Source organism: Cryptomeria japonica, chromosome 3 (assembly GCF_030272615.1).
Source record: "Cryptomeria japonica chromosome 3, Sugi_1.0, whole genome shotgun sequence".
Lineage (NCBI taxonomy): Eukaryota > Viridiplantae > Streptophyta > Pinopsida > Cupressales > Cupressaceae > Cryptomeria > Cryptomeria japonica.
This window is the reverse complement of record NC_081407.1, coordinates 880,818,634-880,846,531: the sequence shown is the minus strand read 5'-3', so window position 1 is coordinate 880,846,531 and position 27,898 is coordinate 880,818,634. Positions and strand designations below refer to the sequence as shown.

General features: G+C 36.3%; 1 protein-coding gene across 4 annotated transcripts in view; it reads right to left on the bottom strand.

The window, feature by feature from the left end:
- Positions 1–27,646, bottom strand: part of LOC131070776 (protein GIGANTEA) — a 75,502-nt gene extending 47,856 nt beyond the window's left edge. Inside the window, exons 1-7 of one of the 4 annotated variants that reach the window (XM_058006419.2) lie at positions 27,125–27,644; positions 26,843–27,031; positions 5,751–5,822; positions 5,512–5,566; positions 5,236–5,378; positions 4,716–5,020; positions 3,291–3,349 (exon numbers count right to left, since the gene is read on the bottom strand). In XM_058006419.2, coding sequence (XP_057862402.1) covers positions 3,291–3,349; positions 4,716–5,020; positions 5,236–5,378; positions 5,512–5,566; positions 5,751–5,822; positions 26,843–26,929 — 721 coding nt within the window. In that variant the 5' untranslated portion in view covers positions 26,930–27,031; positions 27,125–27,644. Of the gene's footprint in view, positions 1–3,290; positions 3,350–4,715; positions 5,021–5,235; positions 5,379–5,511; positions 5,567–5,750; positions 5,823–26,842 lie in introns of all 4 variants that reach the window. The other 3 variants (XM_058006421.2, XM_058006420.2, XM_058006418.2) reach the window with 3 other exon arrangements.
- Between the last annotated feature and the right edge of the window lie 252 nt (positions 27,647–27,898).

Here is a 27,898-nt window from a genome sequence, read left to right as displayed (position 1 = left end):
CAGAATTTCAGAATTGATGTTAGTAGTGGTTTTGGCTTGTCATCTCCATAGTTCTCATTGTAGCAGATTGCAATCATTTCTTTTGATAACATTGAGAATGTAATGCTTCTTGGATGCTAACAGTGTAATGTAGGTACATTTATTGTAAGGTTGATTTCAGTAGTACTAAACAGTCAATTATTCCTACTTTATACTTGTATTCCCCGCTGAAAAGTGGAAGAGGTTGGCTTGCCGCCTACATTGAATGATTGTAATTTTGTCCTCCCATTGCATAAGCGATCGAGTGATATTTGTTTGTAATGGTCCTCCCGCTGCATAAGCGGTCGAGTTGAGCTTTGTTGTTGTGTTCAGTCCTCCTACTAAAACATTGCAGTAGAGTGATTCATGTTGAGTGTGCTCTCGTTGCCTTGGCTGGTTTACTGCCAAGTATCTTGTTTACCCGTTGGATAAGCGGAAGGGGCTGGCTTGCCGCCCATTATTATAATCAGTAGTTTCAGCAGTTTGCAACTAACGATCCCCTGCTACCATATGCTCTCACCCTCCCAGTTTGGGCTCTCGGTGATCAAAAGGTGTAGGGTGCCTTTCTGTTGTTTGGATTACATTATTCTAACCCTAACGAGTGATTGGTGTAATTGTGATCTTATTAAAAAATAAAAAAAAATTAAGGGGGTTATTACATTGTAATGTAATTGATGTTTATATGTATATTTTCATGACAATGTATTGTGTATCATGATCATTTGTATTAAACGTTGCTATATTATTTTATGATGATTCTTATGGTTGTCTTTGTTGGGTATTTTGGAAATACTTGAGTAACGATATTGAGGGGCCTTGAGGACTTTTGCTAGTTATTATTTGAGCATCCTTCCTTTAGCATGTTGTATCTTGTAACTCAATGTTATGCATAGTTTATCTTTTCAAAAAAAAATTATTCGCATTTTCATTGGTTTATTTGTTTAGCCCTCTAGGCCTCATAGCAGGGGCATTACAATTAAACCACTCTAGAATCCAAAGTTTAGATGTCTATAGCAATAATTATTTTTTAAAAAGAGGAACTATTACAACATAACACCAATTAATCACAATGACAAAAGATGGTCACAAAGTTGAAAATTGAAAACACCAAGTGCCTTAAACTACTTCATGGTATGGATAGGCTAAGTAACCTAGGTGACTACTAACACTTTTCCTCGAAGAAAGAATGCATTGACCTCTCAATCATGACTAATCACAAAATAGAAATGGATTGTTACTAAACATAAGATCAAGTTCCTAATTGTAGATCCTCATACAAACCCTAGCCAGATTCCCATGACTTGCCAAAAGCTCCTCTTTGTCATCTTTTTCATTTGCCACTTTCCATTAGCCCTCTAGGTCCATTTAAACTGCAATTTCCCCTTTTGCAAAGCCCAGATATGTAATGTCCCCTACCTAATTAACATAATTAATCTATTTCAATATACTAAAATCGATTGAGAGACTAATCATGAAGCCAGTCATTGATATTCTTCAATTTATTAGTTATTAACATGTGCTTATTTATTTTCCTCATTAGATGATCAATTTCATTATTCATAGTTCTTAATATAAATATCAGATGCTGCTACTACTTCAGTTTTAAGGGAGAAGGGCCTATGTATGTTACCAAAGCGCTCAGAGACCAAATACAATAAGTTCCCTCAAAGTTTACAGATCCAAGCCCTTAGCTATCTTGGGTCTATCCCCTCAAGGCTTATGGGTCGTTGATCCCCACCCTATCTTGGGACTTAGCCTATTGCTTGGATTTAGACTGCTCCTCTTTGGAGCAACTCAATCCCATCTTCTTAAATACTGACAGTAATAACATGATTCAGACTATAAGTATACTAACTTCTCATGTATTATGAATATATATAATATTAAGTATGACTGTCATACATATTGCAGTCTATATTAATATCACTACTAAATTCTGCATAACAACATAATCAGGCTTCATATATTAAGCATACATATTCAGCACATCTCCATGCATACCACCAACAACAAGGATGTTACTTCTTGTAGCTTAATAACAGTTCTGATCTGATCTGATCGATGGTGATGTCACTAGATGCTTTTGATTCCTTCCCGTTATATCTCTCAATGTGAAGGAGAGGTCACACCTCTTCATCATGTATGTCCTTTGGGAAGAGACACACCCTTTCACCATTAGCACCCTTTGAAAGATTGCAACTCTTCATTCTTTCTACCCTTTGAAAGGGACACAACCTTCCACAATCAGATCTGCACTTCTCATTTCCAAATTCTCCCCCCCCCCCCCCCCCGCGGGCGCTCCCCTCAAATAAGGTTCTCTTCTCCCTTTTATATCTCACGTTTGAGGGAGTCACAACTTATCATTTCATGCCTTTTGACCATTCATTAACTTTAATCAAATTTTAATTATATTCTTTTATATTCATATTTATATTTTTATATGTATTCTTTTGTATTATTATTTATTATTAATTTATATTCTAAATTAGGGACATTGCAAGATACCCAACTTTATGACATCTTGAACTAATCTAATTAATTTTTGTGGAACCCAAAATATTTGCTTTCAATTCTTCTCAAATCATACTTTGATATATACATTATGACAATCAAGCTTTTAAGGTCCATCTACTAAATATTAACACTACAAATTCAGGTCTTATAGAATAGCTTATCTCCTTCAGCCACTTCACCCAATAGTGGGTATCACTTGGCCATGAAAGAGAAGACCTATACACCGAAACCTCATTTAGTGATAAGTTTTGTTTGTAAAATTATATTTCATATATCATATATTATGAGATTATATCATTTATAAGGTGCAAATCAAATTTGCAACTCTTCATCAATCAATATTACAAAAGATGTATCTATTTGCTCCAAATATTGCTTTTTCAGCCTTTTGATTGTTTATTGCAAGACTAGGAATTTAAAAGGTTGTAGCCAAGATTGCAAGTTTTTTCCCCTCTAATAATTAGCTAGCTTTTATCCTAGCCACAATACAGTTTATATGTTAAGTACATATCATTTTGTTGTTCCAAGAGAAAGAAGAAAGTTTTGAAATCAAAAAGAAAGAAAGAAAAATTTACCATAAATTGAACTACTGATCTTGGGAAACATGACAACAGACAGCATTCTCAAGTAATACTGTATATGCCTGTTCGTGAATACAATAAAATGCTATAGAATGTTATAGCAGCATAACACCTAAAGATAGCACCAATCCCAGATTCATGTAGATATTTTACTAGTTTTAAGGTTTTGTGACAAACCAGTTATTGGGGGCTTTAGCTCTCCACCAGCTGCATATTTCCCCATAACACCACCACACCTGAAAGCACAAAAGAAACCCAATATTTAGGAATGCTTATAAGAATAGCACACACATATTCAACCTTTTCTACTCCTATTCTTAAAACAAGTAGATGAGACCTGACTACCACAGCAAATGTGACTACATTTGCTTCCAACATTCTTAATATAAAACAATCATGGCATTCATGCTAATATCCAGCTTTAGTGACACATGACATTTAATCTCATAAAGGCAAGGAAACTAGAAAAAAAGTGCAGGTGGCTTAGAATATGGTTGTCCTCTATGCATATCAACATAGCTAGAGAGGAGCAACAGTTGAAAATGCAATCCTTATCTTATGCCTTCATTTTGAGAACAACCCCTTGAATAGGTACACAGAAAAAATTGCTTAAAATGCATTTAGGAAATTCCTCTAAATGACCCTTGTTTGAGAATTTCTAGGGTCCTTTGGTGACTGAACAGAACAGAAAACAGAGGCAGTTAAAACGATAAAATTTTAATCTAATTAAACTAACACACATGATTTTGCATAGACCATAGCCAATTTTTGAACTTCTAAAGATTTAGATTCTTGGTGGAGCATCAATTAGGATTTCGTTTATAATAAATTTGTACATATTTTCTTGATTTCTTATCATATTCTTTGTCCTCTCGGAACATTTATCAAAATCTGGGTTTCAAAACCTAAACTGGGAGTAGTGTTAAGAAAGAAAAAAAAGCTGAGATATCAAATGCTTATATCAAAGGGATTGGAAGTAGACTTTCCTGAACTAGATTGCTCTAATGTGGCAGTTTTTTCATTAATATTATCAGTTTAAAACCATTTCTAAGACATTGTTGTCAGAATTAAAATTATTACAAATATTTATTCTTATAAATATTTCTAACACAAATATTTCTAATACATTGATTCTTATTTTCCTTATTTACAAATAGACACCCAAGACTTTATACCCTCATCAAAGCATTTCCAATAAGCACATATAATATTAGATCTCTAAGAAAGATTTAAATGGATGCACAAAATAAGCCCTGCTACAGATTGTGCAATGGCTTACTGAGGCACTTAGTTTGTCAAGAAAGAATAGACAGAAGTTCATTAATTTGGATAAAATACTTGTGAATTGAATTTTAGATTTCTGCACATCAGCATCTCAAAATGTTGCAGTATCTCTCCTTCCTCACTTAGAAGACAAGTGGATAACATATGCAAAATACATACTGATAGTTTTAAAGGCAATCTTATACAATGCAGAAACTTAAAAGTTAATAATTCACCAGATGACAAAATAATTGACCATTATTGGCAAATTTAACTCAAAAAAGTTGCCATGTAGCAATAAATTAATGTTCAAGAATTATTAAATAAGTTCTATCTTACCAACGAAAATAGTCACTTCTTATTCCCATTGATGTAGCAAGCAAACTATCAGTAATCCATGGTGTCAAAAGCCTCAAAGGTTTCTTCTCTTGATATTGTTGAGCACAATCACCCAATGGTTCTTTATCTCTACTCTTGCTCGTACTTGCACTGTTCCCACTTGCACTCCTTTCAGTTGCTCCATTTTGTGCTCTATCAACTTCATTATCTAGTAGTGGTCGGTTGTAATGTGTTAATACTCTCAATATCCCTAAACATGCTACACCCCATTGCTCTGGATAGTCTTTCTGCCAGGGAAAATGAAGCTATGCAAAACAAAATCACATTGATGTCCAGACCAGAAAGCCAACCATAAACAAAATCAATGTTTTTGAATAATAAAGCTAGACAAATTTAACTGATAAATTTGCACTTAACTTTGAAATATTAGAAATACAAAAAGAAAAATAGAACAGCTGGGCATCCAAAGAAAGAAAAAGCAACCTGTAGAACATCTAATGTTTCAGTTAAGGATCCATACCTTACTAGATGGACTGAACAAAGAAATAAAGGAACTGAATGGAGGGATCTTCTTGTCATATATTACAATTCTATCGATGATCAATGACAACAACGGATGGATAAATGTATGTCCATGTTCTGGATGGTGAAGAACAAATGTTGCTACAAGTCAAGGCAGCAGCAACAATTTTCCCAATTTCAGAAATGATAACTTTAAATTTGGCTGTGAGGTGCCAAAATATTTTTCAAGAAGGGAAAAGAAGAAATTAAAAATAACACCAAAAGCTTGCAGTACCTAAGACATCATCCAAGAGACAAACCTCCTCATTTGGATAGTGGCAATGGATTATCTGCAAACATAAGATATAAATTTATGTCAACAGACCAAAGAAAAAACTTAAGTGTAACGTAATTCCTTTAGAACTGATAAACTTTATAACATAAAGAATCGTGGACAGGAACTTGTAATATATTTTTCCATTTTGATTGAATGTTGACTACATAGTAGAAACAATAAAACTAAACAGATGGTACCTCTGCAATATCATGTGGAAATTCTTCTGAAGTATACTGGCCAAAAAGCTCCACATATGCCAATATTTCTATCTGCACACCAAAAAGAGCCTTCCATATGTAGTACACTCAAAGATTACTAAGAATATGTTTACTTAATAAGCATAACAGGTAACCATATCCTAATATCAATGATCTCCTTACCATTTAATACCCCCATTATGAAATACTTTTTTGTGTGATTAAAAACTTTAATATCAAAGTAATTGACCACTCAATAAAAACCTCGTAGGCAAATAAACATTTATTTTTATTCACAGCAACCTTATTATACTGTACTTGTAAAGTCCCCTTCTCAGTAAGGAGTGATCAGTGATCCATTGGCCTATTCCGGAGACCTGTAGGCTGATTAGAATGAGGAATTAGGGTTTCCTATTTTTGTGGAGCTTTGTGTGATCCAATTGATGCTTTTCTTGTAGGGCTTCTGCAATTCTGATTGAGGATTCCTTCTGGGTTTTTCGAGAGCTTCACGGTGGTATAACATGCATTCTGTTCCAAAGTGATTTTTGAACTTACTATTTTTAGTAAGTTGGTGGCAGCGGACTGGATTTTCAGGTTTTTCTAGGTTTTTCGAGCTCTCTCACAGGGTTCGACGAGCATGTCTTTCGGAGATGTTTTCATGACTTGCTATTTTTAGTAAGTATCAGTTCAGGCAAAGCTATTTGTGGCAGTCTTGAGCAGAGTTCAATTAGTATTTTCTGTGCTCCAGTTCATATGGTTGATTTGGCAGTGAAGTGGGCGATTTAAAAATTGATTAATTAAATATTATCACTTTATTCTAAAGTTTAATATTTAATTATTTCACTGATTATTTTTGGAGGAACGACTTAGGAAGGAAAAATAATATCATTTATCCTAAGTTATGTTTTATTTCCCAAGTCAAAAAAGGGCATCCAAATTGAATATATTTCGTGTATCTAATATTCTAATGTTGCAAGTGTGGACCTTGGGAAATGTGCGACTAGGCTTACCAAGAGAAGTGGATGCTATGTTTGGAAGGGGCATGAAATGAAATGAAGTGAATTTCAAATGAATTTGGGCGCCATTTGCATTTGAATTTCAGATGGAGAAATCTATAAATACAAGGGATGGGCTCCTCATTTGAGCATCTTGAAGAAATCATATCGTTATGCTGCCGGAATGGTGAGTGAACTTGAGCTTCGGAGTTGTGGCTCCCTAGTTTTGCCAGTTTCATACTTGAGACATAGTACCTAGCTGAGTGGAGGCATGTTGGTGAAGTTTTCAGTGTGCATTTTCAGATTTTCAATGTGTGGTGTGGTTTTTCAGTGTTGTTGGTTTGGTGTGGCTGAAGTGAAGATTTGATCATATCTCCCTACCTGTGCGACCCATCATTTTGGGCATTGGCTCGTTGAAAGCGTATCAAGAAAACGATCATTCTCCTGTTTTGGTGTGTGTTTGGGTGTTCAATCTGATTTTTGGTTGCAAGTTGATTTGTTGCTGCTAGCCGTACCATTCCTTGGCTGCCTCGGGTTGCATGCAGGTTGTTGGTGGTGTTAGCGGTGCACGTTTGAGGTTCTTGTTGCATCGTCTCAATCTTAGCTTTCATTTGCTTTTGTTCTTGTGTCATTCAATGAAGTTTTAGGCGAGTTATGAGCATAACAGTGATTTTGGTAGTGGTTGTTTTCTGCGTGTTATGGGTGCAGCAGATTGCTTTTTCAATTTAGTGATCAATGGTGTGTTATTTCTCTATGAGTGTGTTTGAGTTTGCTAAGTGTGTTAAGCTTGGAAGTATTCATCAGTATTGGACAGTATAATCTCTCTATTCTATGCATTGTACTCTTTATTGTAAGGCTGGATAGTAGTACTTACTACTAACAACCATTTATGGATTGTAAAACAAACTACCGTTGAAAAGTGGAAAAGATCAACTTGCCGCCTACATTTGGCTCTGTAATAGCAGTAGAGTTGATTTTGAAATTTCTTTGTTGTCCTCCCGCTGAATAAGCGGTGGAGTTGATAGTGAATTTCATTTCTAGTCCTCCCGCAGCATAAGCAGTAGAGTGATTGTTCTTCAGTTTCTTGCATCATCCTTGGCTGGTTTACCACCAAGAGATTTTAATATTTCCTATATCCTGCTAAAAAGTGGAAGGGGTTGGCTTGCTGCCCATTATTGTAATATGCATTTTCAGAAGGTTGCATCTAACAATCCCCTGCCACCATATGCTCTCACCCTCCCAGCTTGGGCTCTCGGTGATCAAAAGGTGTAGGGTTCCTTTCAGTTAGTTTAAATTTCATTATTCTAACCCTAATAGGTGTTGGTGTGCTTGTAAAACTGTTAAAAAAATCAAAAAAATTGTTGGGGATATTACAGATGTCCTTGAAAAGTTGTTGTTACTACACTTGCATCAACCAAGCTGCCAATATAGTCTTTTAATGTCATAAGATCAATACCATCCTTTGAATTATAAGGTCAATTTATTCTTCAGTATTCTTATAGCTCGTGTACTTGTATTTCCCAATAACTCTTAACAACAAAAACAAGAGTTGGAAACCAGCAAGGTTCGTAATGTAAGATAAGTTTTCTCTCATCTGAAAGATCCCCAGCCAATTTTGATAAAAAAAAATTCTGAATTTTAATGCTGCTGGTTTGAGGTTTTAGGATAGTTTTCAAGTGGTTTTGATGTGTTTTAGAATGCCAATGATAGAACAACTCTTGGAATGGAATTATACACCAAATATATGATATTTTGAAATTCAATTTGCGGAAATATAAAGTTCTGATTTTTATTCTCTGAATTCTGATTTCTAAAACAGCAAGGTAGCAACTTTCTAGAGTTAATTTGAAACAAGATAAGATCACATACCAGGAGTCCAACACTCAACTAGGGTAGTGTTATTGAAAATTCTCAGATAGATCACAGTACATGAGCATCTAGGGAGGTTCAATGATTCCAAACATGTTTATTGGCATCAACCATAATTAAATAAAACAAATATACTGAAACTGCTAAGAATTGTGCCTGGCCTGCAAGCAAGATTATTGAATTAACCAAGTTTTCCTCAATGAATCACTGATCTGGTCCACACATGCCTCCTATATCCTGAAGTAATTAACAGATTCTTGCCGATAGGTGTGGACAATGGAGATAGGAGCAATTTCAAACCCTTTCCTGTGTTGTATGGCTGTTCTAGATAAATTGAAGTATGTAGGATGGTACAGCCTACTATGGGAGGGTACGGCTGCTGCAAATGAAGGTATGGTTGCCTTCTAAAGTCTCAAAACCCTTTCCAATCTGCAAATGATCGTCTGAAACTGCTATAACAAGTCTGAATTGAAGCACAATTAGGAATTCTAAATGAAACTCTCCATTTTCTGAACTGGGGTATCATCCAAATCCACCTGTCTTCAAGGAGTTTTCGTCCCTCAAAGCTATTATGCTGCTGAAATAAATTGCAGAGCACAATTCCCAAAAAGCTGATTGTAAAAATGATTGAAAGATAGCCAAAATGAATCCACCTTTGCTCTTTTAATGACCTCCAACCTTAGCCATACCAAATAGGGTTTCTTTTATTAAATTTCATTGAATAAACTCCCATTTAGAGAGTTCAACCCCTTGAGAGTCTTATTCCTCATTAAATAAAAAAACCACCTTTTTAAAACAGCATTAAGTTGTCTAGGTGGGCGCCAAGGGGGTACTTTATGTTTTAATTTAACTTTATAATTCTTTCTTATAAAGTCACTTTATAATATTTCTATTTTTAGCATAAAAGTGACTTTATGATAAAATAACATAAAGTACTTATAAAATAAGCCATCCAAGCCTAGAAAATGGCTAAGTGTAAAACCCCTTGCTAGCGCTGACATCTCCTAACCAAAAGACTTGTCTATGGAGATGGAAATAGACAAATCTTTGCAACTGAGTGATCATCTAGGAAAGAGGGGACATTACAGTCCTCCCTTGCCAAGTCACTTGCCCTCAAGCAACTGCAAGGCTGGATGTTGAAGTATCATCTCTCCTTCCCACATGGCAGCCTCTATAGGCAAGTCCTTCCAACGTATCAGATATTCTTTGCTCCTCAACCTCCCCTCCCTCATATTAAGAACCTCTACAGGTATCAGAATCAATCAGCCTTCCTCATCCAATGGAGGTAAAACAAGTGATGGAGTCACATGCTATCCCAGAGCCTTCTTCAAGCAAGACACGTGAAAGACATTATGTATCTTACTCTTGGAAGGTAACTCAAGCTTGTATGCGACTTCTCCAATCCTCCTCAGAACTCTATATGGACCATAAAACCGAGGCTTGAGTTTCTCTACCCCACTCCTCTTGAGTGTACTCTGACTGTAGGGTTGTAGACGCAAGAATACCATATCACCAACCTCAAAAGTCCTCTCAACACGGTGCCAATCTCCATACACCCTCTGTTGGTTCAATGCATGTTGCATGTTATCTTAACTGTCCTGTAGCCAATCCCGAGCTCTAGGCGCTCTGCTATCACCCAACACCAAATCAACAAATGATAGGGCATCATAACCATACAGGACTCGAAAGGGAGTCATACCAATAGACGTGGTGCGTAGTATTATAACAATACTTGCCCAAATACAACCAACGCACCCATGTTCTTTGCTGACCCGAAACATAGTTACGCAGATATCTCTCTACCCACTTATTGACTCTCTGTTTGTCCATCTGTCTGAGGGTGGTAACTGGTGCTAGGGGTCAACTCTGTACCTACAAGTCGGAATAGCTCTTGCCAAAATATACTTATCAATCTGCTATCCCAGTCACTAACAATGGTCCTAGGGAGTCCATGGAGTCTGAACACCTCACGAAAGAACAACTCAGCCACCTAAGAAGCTGTGAAGTCAGCTGCAATAGAGAAGAAGTGTGTAAACTTTGTCAACCTATCCACAACTACATAAATGTGATCCTTCCCCTGGACTCTTGGAAGACAAGTGATAAAGTCCATAGAAATACCCTCCCACTTCTGCTCTGGAATAGGCAATGGTTGCAGAAGACCAGCTGGGAAAGTATGCTCTGACTTGTTCTACTAACAAGTCATACACTCACGAACATAGAGCAAGACATCATCCTTGAGACCCTTCCATGAGAATCCCTCTCGTACCTGCCTGTATGTCTTGAAGTACCTTGGATGTCCCACTAGTGGTGATCATGGATGGCACATAGAATCTTTTCCTTCAATTTCAATCTAGGAACTAAATAAATTATGTTCTTATAGTATATCACATCATCAACCACAATGTACCTATCATCCTAAATCTGTCCATCCATAATCTCACATGCAAACTAATTTTTGGAATACTCAACTAAAAGTTGAGACTTTACTCAAGGAGCATAGGATAGCAACTGAAGGCCTCCTAGAAAGTGCATCAGTAACAATGTTCTTCCCTTTGACATACTCAATGTCAAAATCATATGCCTATATTTTGTTGACCCATTTTTGTTGGCGCTCACTAAGTTCTTTCTACTCCAAGAAATACTTCAAATTGGTGTGGTCGATCCTCACCACAAATCTGCCACCTACTAAATACTTTTTGAACTTTGCCAAAGCATGCATAATGGCGAGCATCTCCTTATCGTAGGTGGAGTACAGTCTCTCATTATCCCTCAATTTCCTACTCTCATAGGCAATGGGGTGGCAGTTCTACATAAAGACCACTCCTATGCCCTCTCCTGATGCATCACACCCCAATACAAAGGGCTAAGAGAAGCCTGGAAGAGCTAAGGCTAGACATGTGCTCATAACCTGCTTGAGCCTATCAAATACAACCTATGCCTCATCTGTCCATATAAAAGCACCCTTATATGTGAGATTCGTCAATGGAGCTACAAGTCGTGAATAACCCTTCACAAACCTTCTATAGTATGCACATAAGCCTAGGAAACCCCGCAACTAAAACATTCCTAGGTGGCAGCCAATCAAGTATTGCTTGTATCTTCTCTTGGTGGACCTCACTCCATTAGCACAAATCACAATTCCCAAATATAATATCTCCGTAAGTCCAAACTCACATTTGAACATCTTGGCAATCAGAGACTAAACCTCCATAATACCAAGTACCTCATCCAAGTGCGCCTCAAGTGCTCATCCCAAGTCCTATTGTACATCAGAATGTCATCGAAGAATACAAGCACATACTTACGCAACTGCTTATTTAACACATGATTCATGCATGACTAGAAAGTAGCAAGTGCGTTAGTAAGGCCAAACGGCATCACCAAAAACTCAGTGCCTAAATGTTGTCTTATGGATGTCCTCCTCACGAACACGAATCTGATGGTATCCTGATTGAAGATCAATCTTCGAAAAAGTACATAGCACCATGAAGCTCATCTAGTAACTCATCTATGCACAGTATCAAATACCTGTTCTTGATTCTTTTCTTATTCAATGCACGGTAGTCAATGCACATGCGCATAGTGCCATCCTCCTTCACTAGCACCACAGAAGAAGCAAAGGGGCTAGGAACTAGGCCTGATGAATCCCATCCCCAATAGCTCTCGAATTGTCTTTTCTATCTCATCCTTAAATGCCTTAGGATGACGATAGGGAACAATAATGACGAGCTTAATGCCCTCCTCTAGCTCTATCACATGCTCAAAGCCACGATCTGGTGGTCTCCTAGAAGGAAGATCACCAAACACAACACCATGTTTGTCCAACACAGTCTTGATATCTATATGAAATGGTTGCTCATCAAGTGTAGAAGGTGTCTTGGACGAAATGTAACACTATACCGCCCAAGCAACGTCTCCATGTCTGAACAAAGACTCCATCCTATGTGCTGAGATTACCATAGGCCCACCATCTAAAAGAGCCTTCAGAACAACCTCCTTACCATCCACCATAAACTCCAATTCCATCCTCTTGAAGTCTTGCACATATCTGCCAAGAGACTGAAGCCACTAGATGCCAAGCACTGCATCAATCTCACCGAGACCAACAACGTAGAAGTCATCGATCAAAGTATAGTCACCCATCTGTATACTCAGTTGTGGAACTCTCCTGGTGCACCTCATTGCAAAACCATCTACCACTGTCACACTGAAACCAGCGAAGTCCTTAGCCTACGATCCACGCCTAGCAACCAGTCCCTCATCAATAAAGTTGTGTGTAGCACCATTGTCCACCAGGCAAATCACACGTTGTCCCTTAATCACTCCCTTCAACCAAAAGGTGTGGATCTTAGGGACTTCTAAAAGAGTAGCAATAGTGACTTTAAATGTACCCAAAGTCTCATCCTACGCAAGCTCTACCTGTGGAACCTCATGCTAATCCTCATCATGGCTGCCCTCAAAAACTGTATCTTGTACCTGCTCATCATCTACATCAGAGTAGACTTCAATGAGAAGTGTTTTTCCTTTTCCAAGGCATCTATGACCAAGCTCCCAAGGCTCCTAACAAGTGAAACACAGCTTCTTCCTCCTCAACTAGTTACGAGTCTCTTGATCCATCCTAGGAGGAGGCGGTGCACTCTTGTGCTATGGAGATGATCTCTAAAAAGGCTTAGAGCCTCTGGAAAATTTCTTATCTGACTGATAAGAAGAGAGTGGTGGCGTAGTCTCAAGGTCCAAGGTAGTCTGTATAGCCTCATGAAGGGTCCTCGGCTCAAGAGCCTTGACCAATCCCCGCAACCTATCATGTAAACCCTCTATAAATAACATCACTACGCATCTGTCCAGCATCTCAAGAACCATAACAGCAATACGATGAAACTCATTAATGTAAGTTTCAACATGTCCACTCTATCGCAATAGTGCAAGAACTTTGTAGTACAACTCAACATCCTTATGGTCAAATCTAGCAATCAGCCGCTCAGTGAACTCAATGTAAGAATGCACGAGTCCATGGTTTTGGGTGATCAAACCATGGTGCCACTAGAATAAGCCACACCCTCCACATTTAATATTGCAAATTGTATGGCCTCGCTCTCTAGCATTGGCTTGAGTGACAAGTAGATATCTAGTTTGTACACCCAGGCTCGTGCACTAATCTTCCCACTACCATCAAAGGAGGATAAAGTAATCTTACTGGTAGCTCGCTTGAGATCACTATTCTACTGCTCTCGAGGGCACCTATCAGTATGATTCCTCATATTGTCCCTACAATGCATACAGTACTGATGTAAAGGAAAAGCATCTCTCACATGCTTTGGGAGACGAGCCCACTCATCACCGGCTGCCATAACCATGTCCTGAAACTCAACGCCCTCTTGTGGGTCCATTGGTGGTGGCTCATCTCTCGGAGGAAAACGAGGCTGCATAGGCCTATCAGCTGTTTGGGCATGAGTCCTATCATGCCTAGGAAAAATAGGCGCACTGCCTAATGATGAAGGTGCCCTGCTACTGCTACTGCCATGACTCCCATCTACAGAAACAGACCTGCCATGACTGCCACACCTATCCCTATGACGAATCAAATCCAACCTGTCCAGTGTATCTTGAAGGCTGTCTCGTGCCTAAACAATCCTAGGCTGAGAATTAGCCAGAGTTCCTAGCACTTCACCTAGATTGGGAGGATTCTGCCTCTCCTCTTGCTGAGGACTCCTATTATCTTCAAGTCTATCACCCATGTCAAAGTCCAAATGTCCATGTGCTCTTCTGCGTGTATAATATGTATAAGGTCTTGTTCTTCCAAGATGAATAGAAAGGATCAGAGGACCCTCAAGCTGGCAAGATCATTACTCTGACACCACCAAAAGATCCCCAGCCAATTTTGATACAATTTTTACTGAATTTTAATGCTGCTGGTTTGAGGTTTTAGGATAGTTTTCAAGTGGTTTCGATACGTTATGATAGAACAACTCTTGGAATGGAATTATACACCTGACATATAATATTTTGAAATTCAATTTGCAAAATATAAAGTTCTAATTTTTATTCTCTGAATTCTGATTTCTAAAACAGTAAGGTAGCAACTTTCTAGAGTTAATTTGAAACAAAATAAGATTGCATACCAGGAGTCTAGCACTCAACCAAGGTAACGTTATTGAAAATTCTCAAATAGATCACAGTACATGAGCATCCAGGGAGGTTCAATGACTCCAAACAAGTTTATTGGCATCAACCATAATTAAATAAAACAAATATATTGAAACTGCTAAGAATTGTACCTAGCCTGCAAGCAAGATTATTGAATTAACCAAGTTTTCCTCAATGAATCACTAATCTGGTCCACATATGCCTCCTATATCCTGAAGTAATTATCAGATTCTTGCTGATAGGTGTATACAATGGAGATAGGAGCAATTTCAAACCCTTTCCTATGTTGTACGGCTGTTATAGATAAATTGGGGTCTATAGGATGGTACAGCCTGCTATGGGAGGGTATGGCTGCTGCAAATCTAGGTATGGTTGCCTTATAAAGTCTCAAAACCCTCTCCAATCTGCAAATAATCCTCAAAAACTGCTGTAACAAGTCTGAATTGAAGCACAATTAGGAATTCTGAATGAATCCCTCCATTCTGTGAACTGGGTAATTGTCCAAATCCACCTGTCTTCAAGGAGTTTTTGTTCCTCAAAGTTGCTATGCTGCTAAAATAAATTGCAGAGCACAATTCCCAAAAAGCTGATTGTAAAAATGATTGAAAGATAGCCAAAATGAATCCACCTTTGCTCTTTTAATGACCTCCAACCCTAGCCATACCAAATAGGGTTTCTTTTATTAAATTTCATTGAGTTTATTAAAATAAACTCCCATTTAGAGAGTTCGACCCCTTGAGGGTCTTATTCCTCATTAAATAAAAAAACCATATTTTTAAAACATCATTAAGTTGTCTAGGTGGGAGCCAAGGGGGTACTTTATGTTTTAATTTAACTTTATAATTCTTTCTTATAAAATCACTTTATAATATTTATATTTTTAGCATAAAAGTGACTTTATGATAAAATAACATGAAGTAACTATAAAATAAGTCATCCAAGCCTAGAAAATGGCTAAGTGTAAAACCCCTTGCTAGCGCTAACATCTCCTAACCACAAGATTTGTATACAGAGATGGAAATAGACAAATCTCTGCAACTAAGTGATCATCTAGGAAAGAGTGGACATTACATTGTCCTCAAAAAGAATAAACAAAAAGACTCTTACTATAGCATAGTTTAAAGTCAAATAAAGGAAGCATCAATCCAAAGATCAATTTCCTTTTTGGCATCAACTACAAGTGCAAAGAATTGATTGGGTTGGCCCAACCTTCACATAGCTGCAAACTTCCATGGATATCTCTTTGAATCAAAGCAAGAAAGTGAGCTTTCCATATATTGAGATGAGAAATAAAAGCACAACAAACATCTATGACCTTAAATGCAATGTTCTTTTCTAAAATGATTTTATACCCTTTTGGTCCACTTTTGAGGTTCTCAAATTTTGTAACAAATCCAATCAAAGTTTCCAAAAATATCACAAAAATCTTCTCATTTTATTGGATAACTCTAAATCCATGTGGCAGTCATCATAAAAATCATCGCCTGTTCTAGTAATCTCATTTGTCATATTCTCAAATTTTGAATATTGTTCTTCAAAATTCTCACCATGAGTTTCAAAAGCAGAACCATCCTTTCCACCAGCTAAACCATGGACATCCTCACCTCCATCAAATTTAGAATTTATACTGAAACAAATATTTGTTTATTGAGTTGTCAACATTTGCATTAATGTTGTATGGGAAATTTTGTTTCATTTTTCCCAGCTACTATCATCCTTGCATTTCACAAATAGGCTTGTGAGATTATAGTCATCGTCAAATATATCAAATATGCTTCCTATAATATGAATGCACTCCTCTTTTATCAATTGTTTGGGACCAACACTAGATTCAATAACTGGAAAATTTGGCGAATTGTTGACCTCAGTATTAATATTGCATTGCACACCAAAATTGCCAACCTGAATATGACAGTTTAGGTTGCCATCTCAGAGGAAGAAGAATCAACCTTGCCATATTTTTTGCTATCAAGCTCAGCAATTTCATTACTTGATTTTCCATTAGCACCTTGATCATCTTCCCAGCCAATAAATTGTTTTGTTTGATCATAGCATTGCCTTTGGAAGCCATTTTGAGTAATCTGAATCAGAATTTGATTCTTGTTCCTTTATTACATCAGCCAAGTGACACGAATTTTGAATCTGGTTTCTTTTGATGACCCTTGGTTAAGACTTTTGTTCTTCTCAATGAATGAAAGTGGGACATAGAGATCTATCATCAAATCCAACAAGCATTCATAGTGTGCTATTGATCTTATTTCTGGGAGCATTCATATTATTCTACTTCATGTGGAGCATTTGACCCAACATGTCTATCATTGTATCAATCTTCTTTTAAACTTATCTGAAAGAACTATACCCAAAGGTGTTTTTCTCTCTCTATCTGCCATATTCACTTGTTTTGTCACTTAAATGGAAAGAGTTTTTTTGCATCATAAGGTTAACTTCTTTTTCATATGTTAGCAAGATCCAACTCTGATAAGATTTGTAATGTCCATTTAAAAATTTCATATATATCAAACCGCATACATACAATTATAATAATTTATACTAAATTTATAAAAAACGATTAATATTTATTGCTTCTGGATAGAATCGATTTAGAAATTTCAGCGAATATGTATGATTCTTTATTAGGTATTATATTTAGAATTCTTAGATAATTCAAACTTATCTTGAGCAACTGCTAATAAGTTAACTTTACATCTGCTGTGAATTACAATTAATTTAAAACATCTTTGGAAGGCCTCCAAAACTGTACACTAGTAAATTGACAACGTCTAATTAACACATGAAACTCCAATGCAATCTTGGGTGAAATTGCCCCAGATTTGAATCACAGGTTTCCGTTCTCTAATTCAATAATGGAAATCAAAGAGATTCCATCCTCTAATTCCAGATCTTAAGGAGTTTCTCCTTAGGTCAGATTGAACCACAGTTCCATGCTCCAAAGAAGTAATAATCAGATAATAAAAGATGTATTCTACTCATATGTTCTTCCTTCACCTTGCTTGATCTTCCTTATATACCTTTTTCCTTTAATGGACATAACTTTTCGCATGCCCCTTGACCCTTATTAAAACTTTAATTTTAATTTTAGTTTATTATTAATTTACCCTTCCTAAAAGAAATAACAAGGACTTTTAGGAGGGGCCATTACAATCTCTGAGTGTATCTTTTGCCAGCCCTTGTTCTCACAATTTTTTTGAATAGTTTCCATGGCCTGTTGTTCTGTTTATAGATATTAGCTATAAGGAAGTGAAGAGTATTTTTCATATCAAAGACTACACCCTAGTTATATGTGGTTTGATCATGATGATCCATAATTTCATAAATTAATTAACTATTATTATACTTGTGTAAATAGAAATTAAAATGCTGGAAACAAGTACAAATTCAACTCAAACGACAGATCTTTTAACTTAGAAAACCCCAGAGTTGGTAAAGTCAGTTAGTACAGAAATTGCTCATCTAACAAAGATTACTAAACGAATAGAAAACAAGTACAAAAAATAGATACAACAATTAGTTGTTCCTATGCTCACTATCAAGTTGTCAATCCTTCATTTAGCTGAGTTCTCTTAAATTCTTGTTCAATCCTTCATACAGCTAACTTCTCCTCAGTTCAAATACTACAACACTCACACAAGCCTCCAATGATGTTAGCTTTTCTCTCCATGTCTTCTACAGGTGTTGGAGGGTCCAAACTGTGCACTAAAGGGTCCTCCTATGTAGAATTTGAAGAGACAAGATTGTTCTAATCATTTCAAATTCTTGTTTCTATTGTCAATATGAAACTGACATAAATAACATATGGAATGATATTTCAATAGCATAAGCATAACATCAACTATCATTAAGAATGTATTGTGTTCAAAGCACTTGTTCTGAAGTTTGCAAGATGCTCAATTTTGGGAACTTAGAATATTCATTATTTTATCCCAAAAATCATTGTTTTAAAGCGAATTTCTAAAAACGGTTGCTGCTGTAGTAGAAATTTTGATACATGAACCCCTCTCTGTGATTCTCTAAAATACTATATTAATGTTAGCATATATGTTAGCTTTATGGAATTAGTTTTAAGTTAGTATATACTCTACCAACAAACTTCTATTCTAGCAAAGGTGGTAGCGGAAACTAACTTCCATCATCTTTAATGCTCACATAAACTAGAAGACTTGGAATCATAATATCCTTGTTTCCTGTCCACAAAATCAAATGGTGAAGAAGGATATCAACATCTAATAAGACACTCCATTTCTTCAACAATCACTTGTTTAAACAATTTGAGTGAATTGACTATCCTCAATCTATTCTATACAAGTTCTTCAAATAATCCTTCAAATGTAGAGAAATATCCATTTGACAAATTGTCATATATGGCACACTCTTCTTGCTAAGTAGAAAAAGATAGATCATCACTTTTCTCTATAAACATCTATCTTCATTAAAGAATATTATGATATACTTGTGCAATTCCTTCTATGTCCAACTCAAAAGATTGTTCGTCTTTGATCAATAGTCCTTCATCATAGAATTTGAGCAAAATTCCAACTCATTTTCATGATCTACTAATGAAGGAACAAAAACGGGCTCTCGAGAATAGGACACCATTGGTGGATCCTTTCATGGATTCTTGTCGTGTTTTTTCCTCTTTTCTACTCCATGCTCTTTATTAAATTTCTGACTCCACAAGCATGCTTAGTCACTTAAAACTTTCCTATATAAATTCCTCTGTAGGATGTCTCTAATATTAAATATTACTAAGCTAGAACATTTTTCTAAAGTTTTATCTTCATATTTGTGACACCAAACACCATCCTTTGTAAGAGAGGTTTAATTGAACTTTGAATCATGGGCCTGGTTGAAGGTAATCATGTTGTCTTCTAACATAACTACTTGTTCTAGTTCATCATTTCAACAGGCTTTGATCATGAAAGTGATTTGATGGAAATGTATTTATAAAACTCAATAGGATCTCTAGAGATGGCTTCAAAATAACACTAAAGCAACTTATGCAACAAACTTCCTCAATGGGTTACTATTTTCCTTCCTCAATCGAGAGTTGTGCAAATAGAATATGGCCATCTTCAGCTAGCTCAAAACATCACATGAATTTCTTGTGCATGATCTCCCAATTGGTTAGAGCCTATGACAAGATGTTGAAACTGTGAAACCAATCTATTATGCCTCCCCACAAAGTCTCAACAAAAAGTTCAACTACAACATCTTCATGTGCCACTCCTACAATATTGCATATTGTGATGAAGGCTACAATGTGCTCATCAAGGTGCTATGTGTTGTCACTGTGAAACTTTAAAAAACCCTTCCTCAAGCCATTTGGAAATTCATTGCATTTTGCAAGAACCAAAGGACCAATACTAGCTCCCCCCAATAGAGGAAGTAGGGGCAAACCATTGTTGCCATGGGCATTCTTACCCATTGCTTGTAGGGGCTCCTTGTCCAATACCAAAAATATCTCATTAAGTTTAGAAATAGTCAATGAAGACGAGTCTTCACTTGAAGGTTATTAATATATGCTTGAAAGACGAGAGACCTCCTTTCCTTCAAGTTCTACTATAGACCTTATCCATCAAAATGGAAATAACTTCGACTTGAAGGCAATAAGACTAATTTTCCTACTACAAGATTGGCATGTTTTACCTCGTGCCCCATAGTAGGTGCCAAAGAAAAATTAAAACACTAATTTTTTAGGTAAAACCCTCTTCAAATTGAAAGGGGAAGTTCTTTTAGATCTAAAACTACTCAAGAGTTTAAGATATAAACAAACTTTAAAATATTCACACTACGCAATTTTCCTCAAGGGGTTTTGCATAATAAAATAATTAATTATCTGTCTTTTTGCCTCAAATATGAGAAGATTGATAGTAGATTTGATCTCACAAATGAGATTTTCAAGAAACAAAAGAAACTAACTCTAAGCATGAAAAGGCAACTTCTTATTTGCTAAAATGGAGACCGACAATCTAGGTAGAGACATTGCCATTACAACGTTTGACTTTACAATCTACATTTCAATCCAATTTAGGAAATAATAAACATTGTCAAGCAAAAATAAATAACACATGGAACAAGATTTAAGTGACATAAGCATAGCATCAGCTATCAACAAGAATAACTTGTGCTCAAAACACTTATTTATAAGATTACATGATGCCCAATTTTTGGGACATAGGATATTCATTATTTTATCCCAAATATCATTCTTTTAAAGCTAAATACTAAAAGCTCTAAGAAGCAAGAAAGAAAGTACTTTAAAGCATAAACCTAATCCTAAAGACAATATAAATTAAAACCAGCTTAAAAATAGGCCTTCACTCTACATCTAGTAATAAGCATGAACATCCTCTATGTAACATCCCCTATTGGGACTTTACTCAATTTGCCCTAGAATTCCTAAATGGGGTTTGGATTATGCTTGGGGATGTAAATTGCCAGCTTAATATCTTGATTTAGAGCCTGCAACCAGGTTAGTTATCAAAAGATTAATAAAAATATAATTCAACAATGTTAAAATAGAATTCTAATCATAATAATAATAGTCATACTGTGCATGTGGGATTCCCTTTAAGCTTTCCTCAATAACCTTTCCACATCATGAAGCACCATGGGAGATCATATAAGGTGCCTCGAGCCTGTCCATCGAGCCCAGGAGCACGGAATGACACCTGCCATTGGGTCTCCCAGCCCCACCTAGGGCTACCCAACTCAAATGGACCATCATGCTACTGGCGTTCCTTATATGCACATATCTCCCCTCCATAATGGGACAGCAGTTTGGATGAAAGTTCTAAAGGAATCTCTATCATAATTAAATATTCATATATATATATATATATATAGAGAGAGAGAGAGAGAGAGTAGGGATGTTAAAATTAATTACTAAGCATTAATATAAGATGACTAAATGTGATCAAGATTATGTAGCATCATACACAGCACTTGGTCATTAACCCAGTCTGCTGATATATCTGCAAATAAGCCTCTATGCTTTATTTGATTCTCTTTCTATTGGCTGCTGTTCCATCTAGTATATGTCTGTCTTTCGTTCTCTTCTTCTTACATATCCCCCTTTTCATCTCACAAGTTTTTTCTTATTCATGTCTCCCAAGAAGACCAATTCCAAAGAGAAATCCTTCTTCATTAAGTAATCATTCAGATAAGACACATCTTCCCCAATCGCACCACTTCATTTAAACAAACAAATCAAACTTCATTTAATGTTGCCTTCTATATTTATAACTAACAAGAGTTTTGTCTTTTTATAATCAAACTAATCGCTGTCATAAAACTCTCTCTCTCTCTCTAATAAACAAATCATGTTTGCTTTACTTGCATCCTCTGAATTTGCTTTGACCAAGAGTTTACCTCAGATCGGTATCTTTTAAGAATTTGAACCTTTCCTTCAATAATCTTCATCACTGACCTTTCCTTTACTAATTGCATCTGATGGGAATTAAGGTATGGTTCAGAATCCAGATATTATTCCTAAGGCTTTAAATATTGCCGCCTGGACCAAAAATCCTGTCCCTTAATTCGTGTGACATATTATCTTATTTATTTCTTACTTGTTATCTCCCCTGCAGACTTACATAGCGTAATTACTTGATTGGTACTTTAATTTCTTGGATCTAGAATTACAGAAAATCATAATGTCTGAATAAGACAATTTTCTGAGCAATGATAATGTATTTAGATATATTCTTGACTCTTATTTATTACTTAATTTATTTCTGATTTCCTGAACATGTTAATGAGTATTATTATAATATTTTATTTGACTAAATTCATTGTGACATGATCGGGGCATCACATTCTATGATACTGAAGTAGATTATCACTCTAAAATTTGATAGATCCTCTAAATAAGAATCTTTCTAAATACAGCAGCTGCTAAAAATTTAAAGTTAATGCAAGAACCCTCTCTATGATTATCTAAAATAGAAAACTTAATTAAAAAGGTAGTAACTTTCATTCTAAAACATGATGGACCTTCTAAGAATCTTGAAACCCTAACCACCAACCCCTACAACTTCATCAGCCATGAAATTCCTATTGCAACAAATTTGAAATACTAAGATCCACAAGAAATGGGCAAAGAGCAACCTTAGACTCTAAGGGCGTGCTTTCAACATTGATGTCACTTGAAAGGTTAAAGGAGCACATGATGGACCTTCTAAGAATCTTGAAACCCTAACCACCAACCCCTACAACTTCATCAGCCATGAAATTCCTATTGCGACAAATTTGAAATACTAAGATCCACAAGAAATGGGCAAAGAGCAACCTTAGACTCTAAGGGCGTGCTTTCAACATTGATGTCACTTGAAAGGTTAAAGGAGCACAATTCTTCCACTTCTACCACTGAAACATAGTTCAAGCACACTTTTAAGGTACATCTGACACTTTAAAAGTCTATGTTGGTGCTTCTTGTTTTCTTATTGGCCAAACAAACTCAAGCATGTGTTTTGTTATCTTCCCCATTGAGCATTGTCCTTTTCCCTATTACGCATGTCATCTATCCCTTAAGTCAACAAATCCTCTATGGATGTGCTCCTTGACCTCTTATGCTAACATGACCTTCCCAAGCATGCACTCCATCCTTTTTTACCACTTAACACTTTGCTAGGCGCATGCTTTAAATTTCCTCACCATTGTTTATCGGCCAAGCACATACCCCACCAAATTCTACCACTTCAGCTCATGTCTAATGCATCTACGTGTAAATTCAAGGAATTTGAATCACTTGAAATTGTCCTATCTCCCACTCAGGCACTTCATTCACTCCTCGACAATTAAGCTCTATTTTGACATTTCTAAGAAATGCTTCAAAATCCAAATTTCACCCAAGACTTGCCAAATCTCTCTTTTTCTTTCTTGATGCTCGGTAATCTCCTACAAATGCTCCATCATGAGCGATTCCATTACCATGAACAGCTTGTTGTGCATTCTTTTTGCTCATATTGTCATTCCATCTTTTGCTTTTGTGCACATGACCTGCTTAATGAACAAAAAAACCTAGAAGATAGATATCTTACCTTAAGATGAAGTATGCAACATGGGAAACAAGAATGAAAAGACACTCTCAGCTCTCAATACTAAATGCTTTGACAAAAAATTAATGAAACACAAGAAAAGGGATCAAATGGCCAGCTTTGTAGGCGCGTAGACCAACATCAACAGAAGGATAGTCTACAAGGTCCCTAAGCAAGAATATTATTATATTAGCTTATGAGTTTGATCCTATTGACTATTGAGTACAAACCTCCTTGTAGACGTCCCAAATAATTTGGCATCAAATTAACCATACATCATACAGTGGTGTCATCTAGAGACTAAAATATCATTTCATGTTCTAATCAAATAATTCTAATTACGCAGAAATAGGTCATGGTTCAACCTTAGCTGATATATCCTGAATAATTAACAACAGTTTTATCCAACTTTTGAGTTCAAGTTATAATACCAAACCATTTCTTTACCTCCTCCTTCTCTTCATGCTGTTTGTTTCTTTCAACAAAATGCTCACAAATTGAATAAAACCAAATAAATGTTATTATATTTCTTTTTTTTCCTTCTACTTCTCCAGTCCCTTTTACAACACATTCAGAACAAAAAGAAATATATGGGTTTCTTTTTATAAGTTCAGATATTGTCAAATTCCAGCACTGATAATCTACATCAAAGAAGAGGTAACGGATGCTTGTACTATGGTAGTGTCTTTTGTGCAACAAGACATATGAGCCATGCCTCTACCATTTGCTGACATCTATGTGAATAATTGAAGTGGTGCCCTGCAATCATTATATCAACATACATTTGAGAAAGAGTTAAATCACCAATGTTTATTGAAATTTTTTATTTTAATTGAGAAGTTATATATGATTATTAATTGCTTGTGTACTTTAGAATTTCAAATCTAGATACTCTCACACATAGACACGTGTGTGTGGGTGCATAGACACAATTACACACATCATGGAAATTTATCCATTTTGACAGTAATGAAGGCCTTTAAAGCAATCTTATATGCATGGTATGCGGATATTGATCTTTTCTAACATAATCCTCAGTAACTATTGAACATTAATAGCACAGAGTATACTTTGAAGCCTTCCAAATACAACCTTTTATCTACAAAAGCAGGGTATAAACTCCAGTTAACAAGTGCTTAGACCAAAACCTAAATAAAATAGCAACTTACAAGACATACTAGCAATCCTATTTTTTACCTTTTGATTTATAGCAAGACTAGAGCAAAGATTAATTCTACAGCATTGTGGGACTGGTTGTATGGAAATCCATCAATAGCAACGTAACCATACCTTAGACATATTTCTCATTCAGCAGAAAATGATATCTTATCCAATAACACTGGAGTTAATAGCATGCAAAATCCATCAATATCAGCTAGACATACCTGAGACATATTTGATATTTACCATTCTACAGAGATTATATCTGGGTTCAAGATGAGATGATTCATCCTAAACATACAGAAAACAGTTTCACTGAGTTCCAGTCACAGTGATAAACGGTTCTAACTCTTTGCTTCTAAATTTGTATAAATTCTTGCTTTAGAATTTGATTCCAGACTCTTCAACTTCCTAGATGTCTTATCTACCACACTCTGAGGCCTTAAAACAAAATTAGAGATATATTTATTTTTGTTTTGTCTGGAAGAATTACAGAAAAGAAACTACAGGTGTAGAACCATTGACGGCCACATGATATACATGCACCCTGCAAAAGAGACAAGATTGCCTCTGACTTCAACTAGACTACCATACGTTAAAAAAAATGGTAATGCATTGCATCAGCTTGAACTCCATGGACAAATGTAAAGGTAACCTGTGCACATGTAACAAGCACACCATTCGCCTAGGAGATTTTTTGGCTCTTGATTAGTCATTTTGTTAAGTTTGAACTTTATAGCTATTTTCATCCTGAAGATATAATTATCATGTTAAATCATTCACATGTCCACAATGTGAATGTCATTTTCAAGCCACGACCTAAAATGAACAGGTGAACCTATTAACAATTTTACATCCACATGGATACAAAGGTACCCTGAGAATGGTAAAGCATGTGCTTAACTTAAGAAAGGAATCTAGGGTCATTCAATTTCAAAAGAAAGACTTCACATTCTACTGCTGAAAGATGCAGAAGGGTGATGCTCTCCTCTCCATTTAACTTTTATGTAGTCTGGAAGAAAGATTTCACATGCTACTGCAGTTGTTGGTGCGAAGATACTCTACGCATCTCAAGCAAAAATGACACAACCAGGTACAAACCTCACTCACCATCATGCAACATGACTAATTATCAATCTCATGTAATTCCAAATAGTACAGCAGCTTGTAGCAAATATTAGGCCTCCATTTATTTGATTAACAATTAAGGAAAATAACCACAGCCACTTCATCCTAATGTCAGCCTTAACGGGGCAAAACAAAAAAGAATCCTAATCGGATGAACTACAGCTGCAATCCTTTGAGATCATTCACAGAAAGTTTCTTTTGGTGCAATACAGGACTAGTGCATTTAGATTTATTTATAATAAGATTTTTTGTAACTAAAAGATACCTTACCATGCTCCTTTTCGATACACTTGTATCTTACTTGTGTGCGGTCTACTCTGCATCACAAAAAATTTTCCTTCGGTGTAATATATTATAGATCTAATGATTTGCAGCTTCATTACACGCACGAAACATATCAAAAAAATAAATGGTAAACGACTGAAAACAAATCCAGGGCGATTCAGATAGGAGTTAAAATCCAGCTTCAAAATTGAAAACGAAAAAACAAATAGAAAATTTCCGTAATTATTAACTACTTTTTAAGTCAACTCTAAATCCTGTAAAATGCGAAATAAAACTGCAAAGAAAGGCAGTGGCTGGAGTAAACAATGAAAAAATTCAAACGTCAAGCTCTCACTAAGGAGGCCAAGCTACCTACAGAAGATTTTTTAGAAGCACGCGCTAGTAAAGTCATATTTTAAATAACAGAAAACACGCCGGTACACCATCTGAGAATGAAGAAGATTCGTTGAAATACCTGTCTTTGCTGAGCATCCTGCGGAGGAGGTCGGAAAAGAGAAGAAGATTGTAGGCCTTCAATCCACTTTTGCCGTGGCAAAGACATCAAGTCTCTTTGAAGTGCCGAATATTATTTCGAACCGTTGGTCCTAAGAAAGGCCCTTCAGCTTTCAATATTAGAAAGATCTCTTGAACGCTATCTTTTCCGCTAAATTTAATTTTTCAACACACAAAACAATGGTCAGCAAACCTCCATTTCCGAAATTTTCCAGCCAAAATTCTTGGTGTAGAGAGGCCATACAATTTATTTGCGGACCTCTGGATGGCACATTTCACCATAAATTCAAGCTATCGAAGTCTTTAACTGAACAGGCTTCTTCGAAATCGAAGAGATAAACCACAAAAAAACTCACTCAGTCTGTTCCGTAACTCCTACTGACAATAATACAATAAGAGCAGCGCTTGAAATAGAAAAGAAAATAGGAGCGCCAGAATAACAAGAATAAACAGATATCCAGCCCTTCAGCAAACAGTAGCTTTTCCTTTGCGATACTTAAGATGAATTGGTGAAATGTCTACTTCTCCAGTATCTCAAACAACTGCAGACGTATTTTATCCTCTTAAAGACGTTAGCCTGCTGTAATTTGACAAGAAAGAGTGATTTTGACTCTGCGAAAACTCAAATGACTTAAAAATTTTGAACAGTTAACACGTAAGAAACTAACTATTCGAAGATTTTCAGGATCAAATTTGGCTTTCGAGGGTTTGAAGCTCTTCTTCTTCTCATTTGTTTTGTTTCAGACTTCTCTGGCCATTCTACGTGCATCAACCGACGTGGCGCTCGAACCTCGTGACGTGGCTTTGATATTTTCCGATGCATGGATGGATGTCGATGCGTATACGCTTTTGTGGAGACCTATGCGTAAGAGCGCATATGAATGTATGTATATGGATGGAGTATGGCTTGACAATAATGGCCATCCTTCCTTTCAACCTTCCTAACCAAAGAAAATAGAAATCTCGCCGGAGTATGGAGAAGGATAACGGCGTAGGGAAGTCGTTGTCTGTGCTTTTA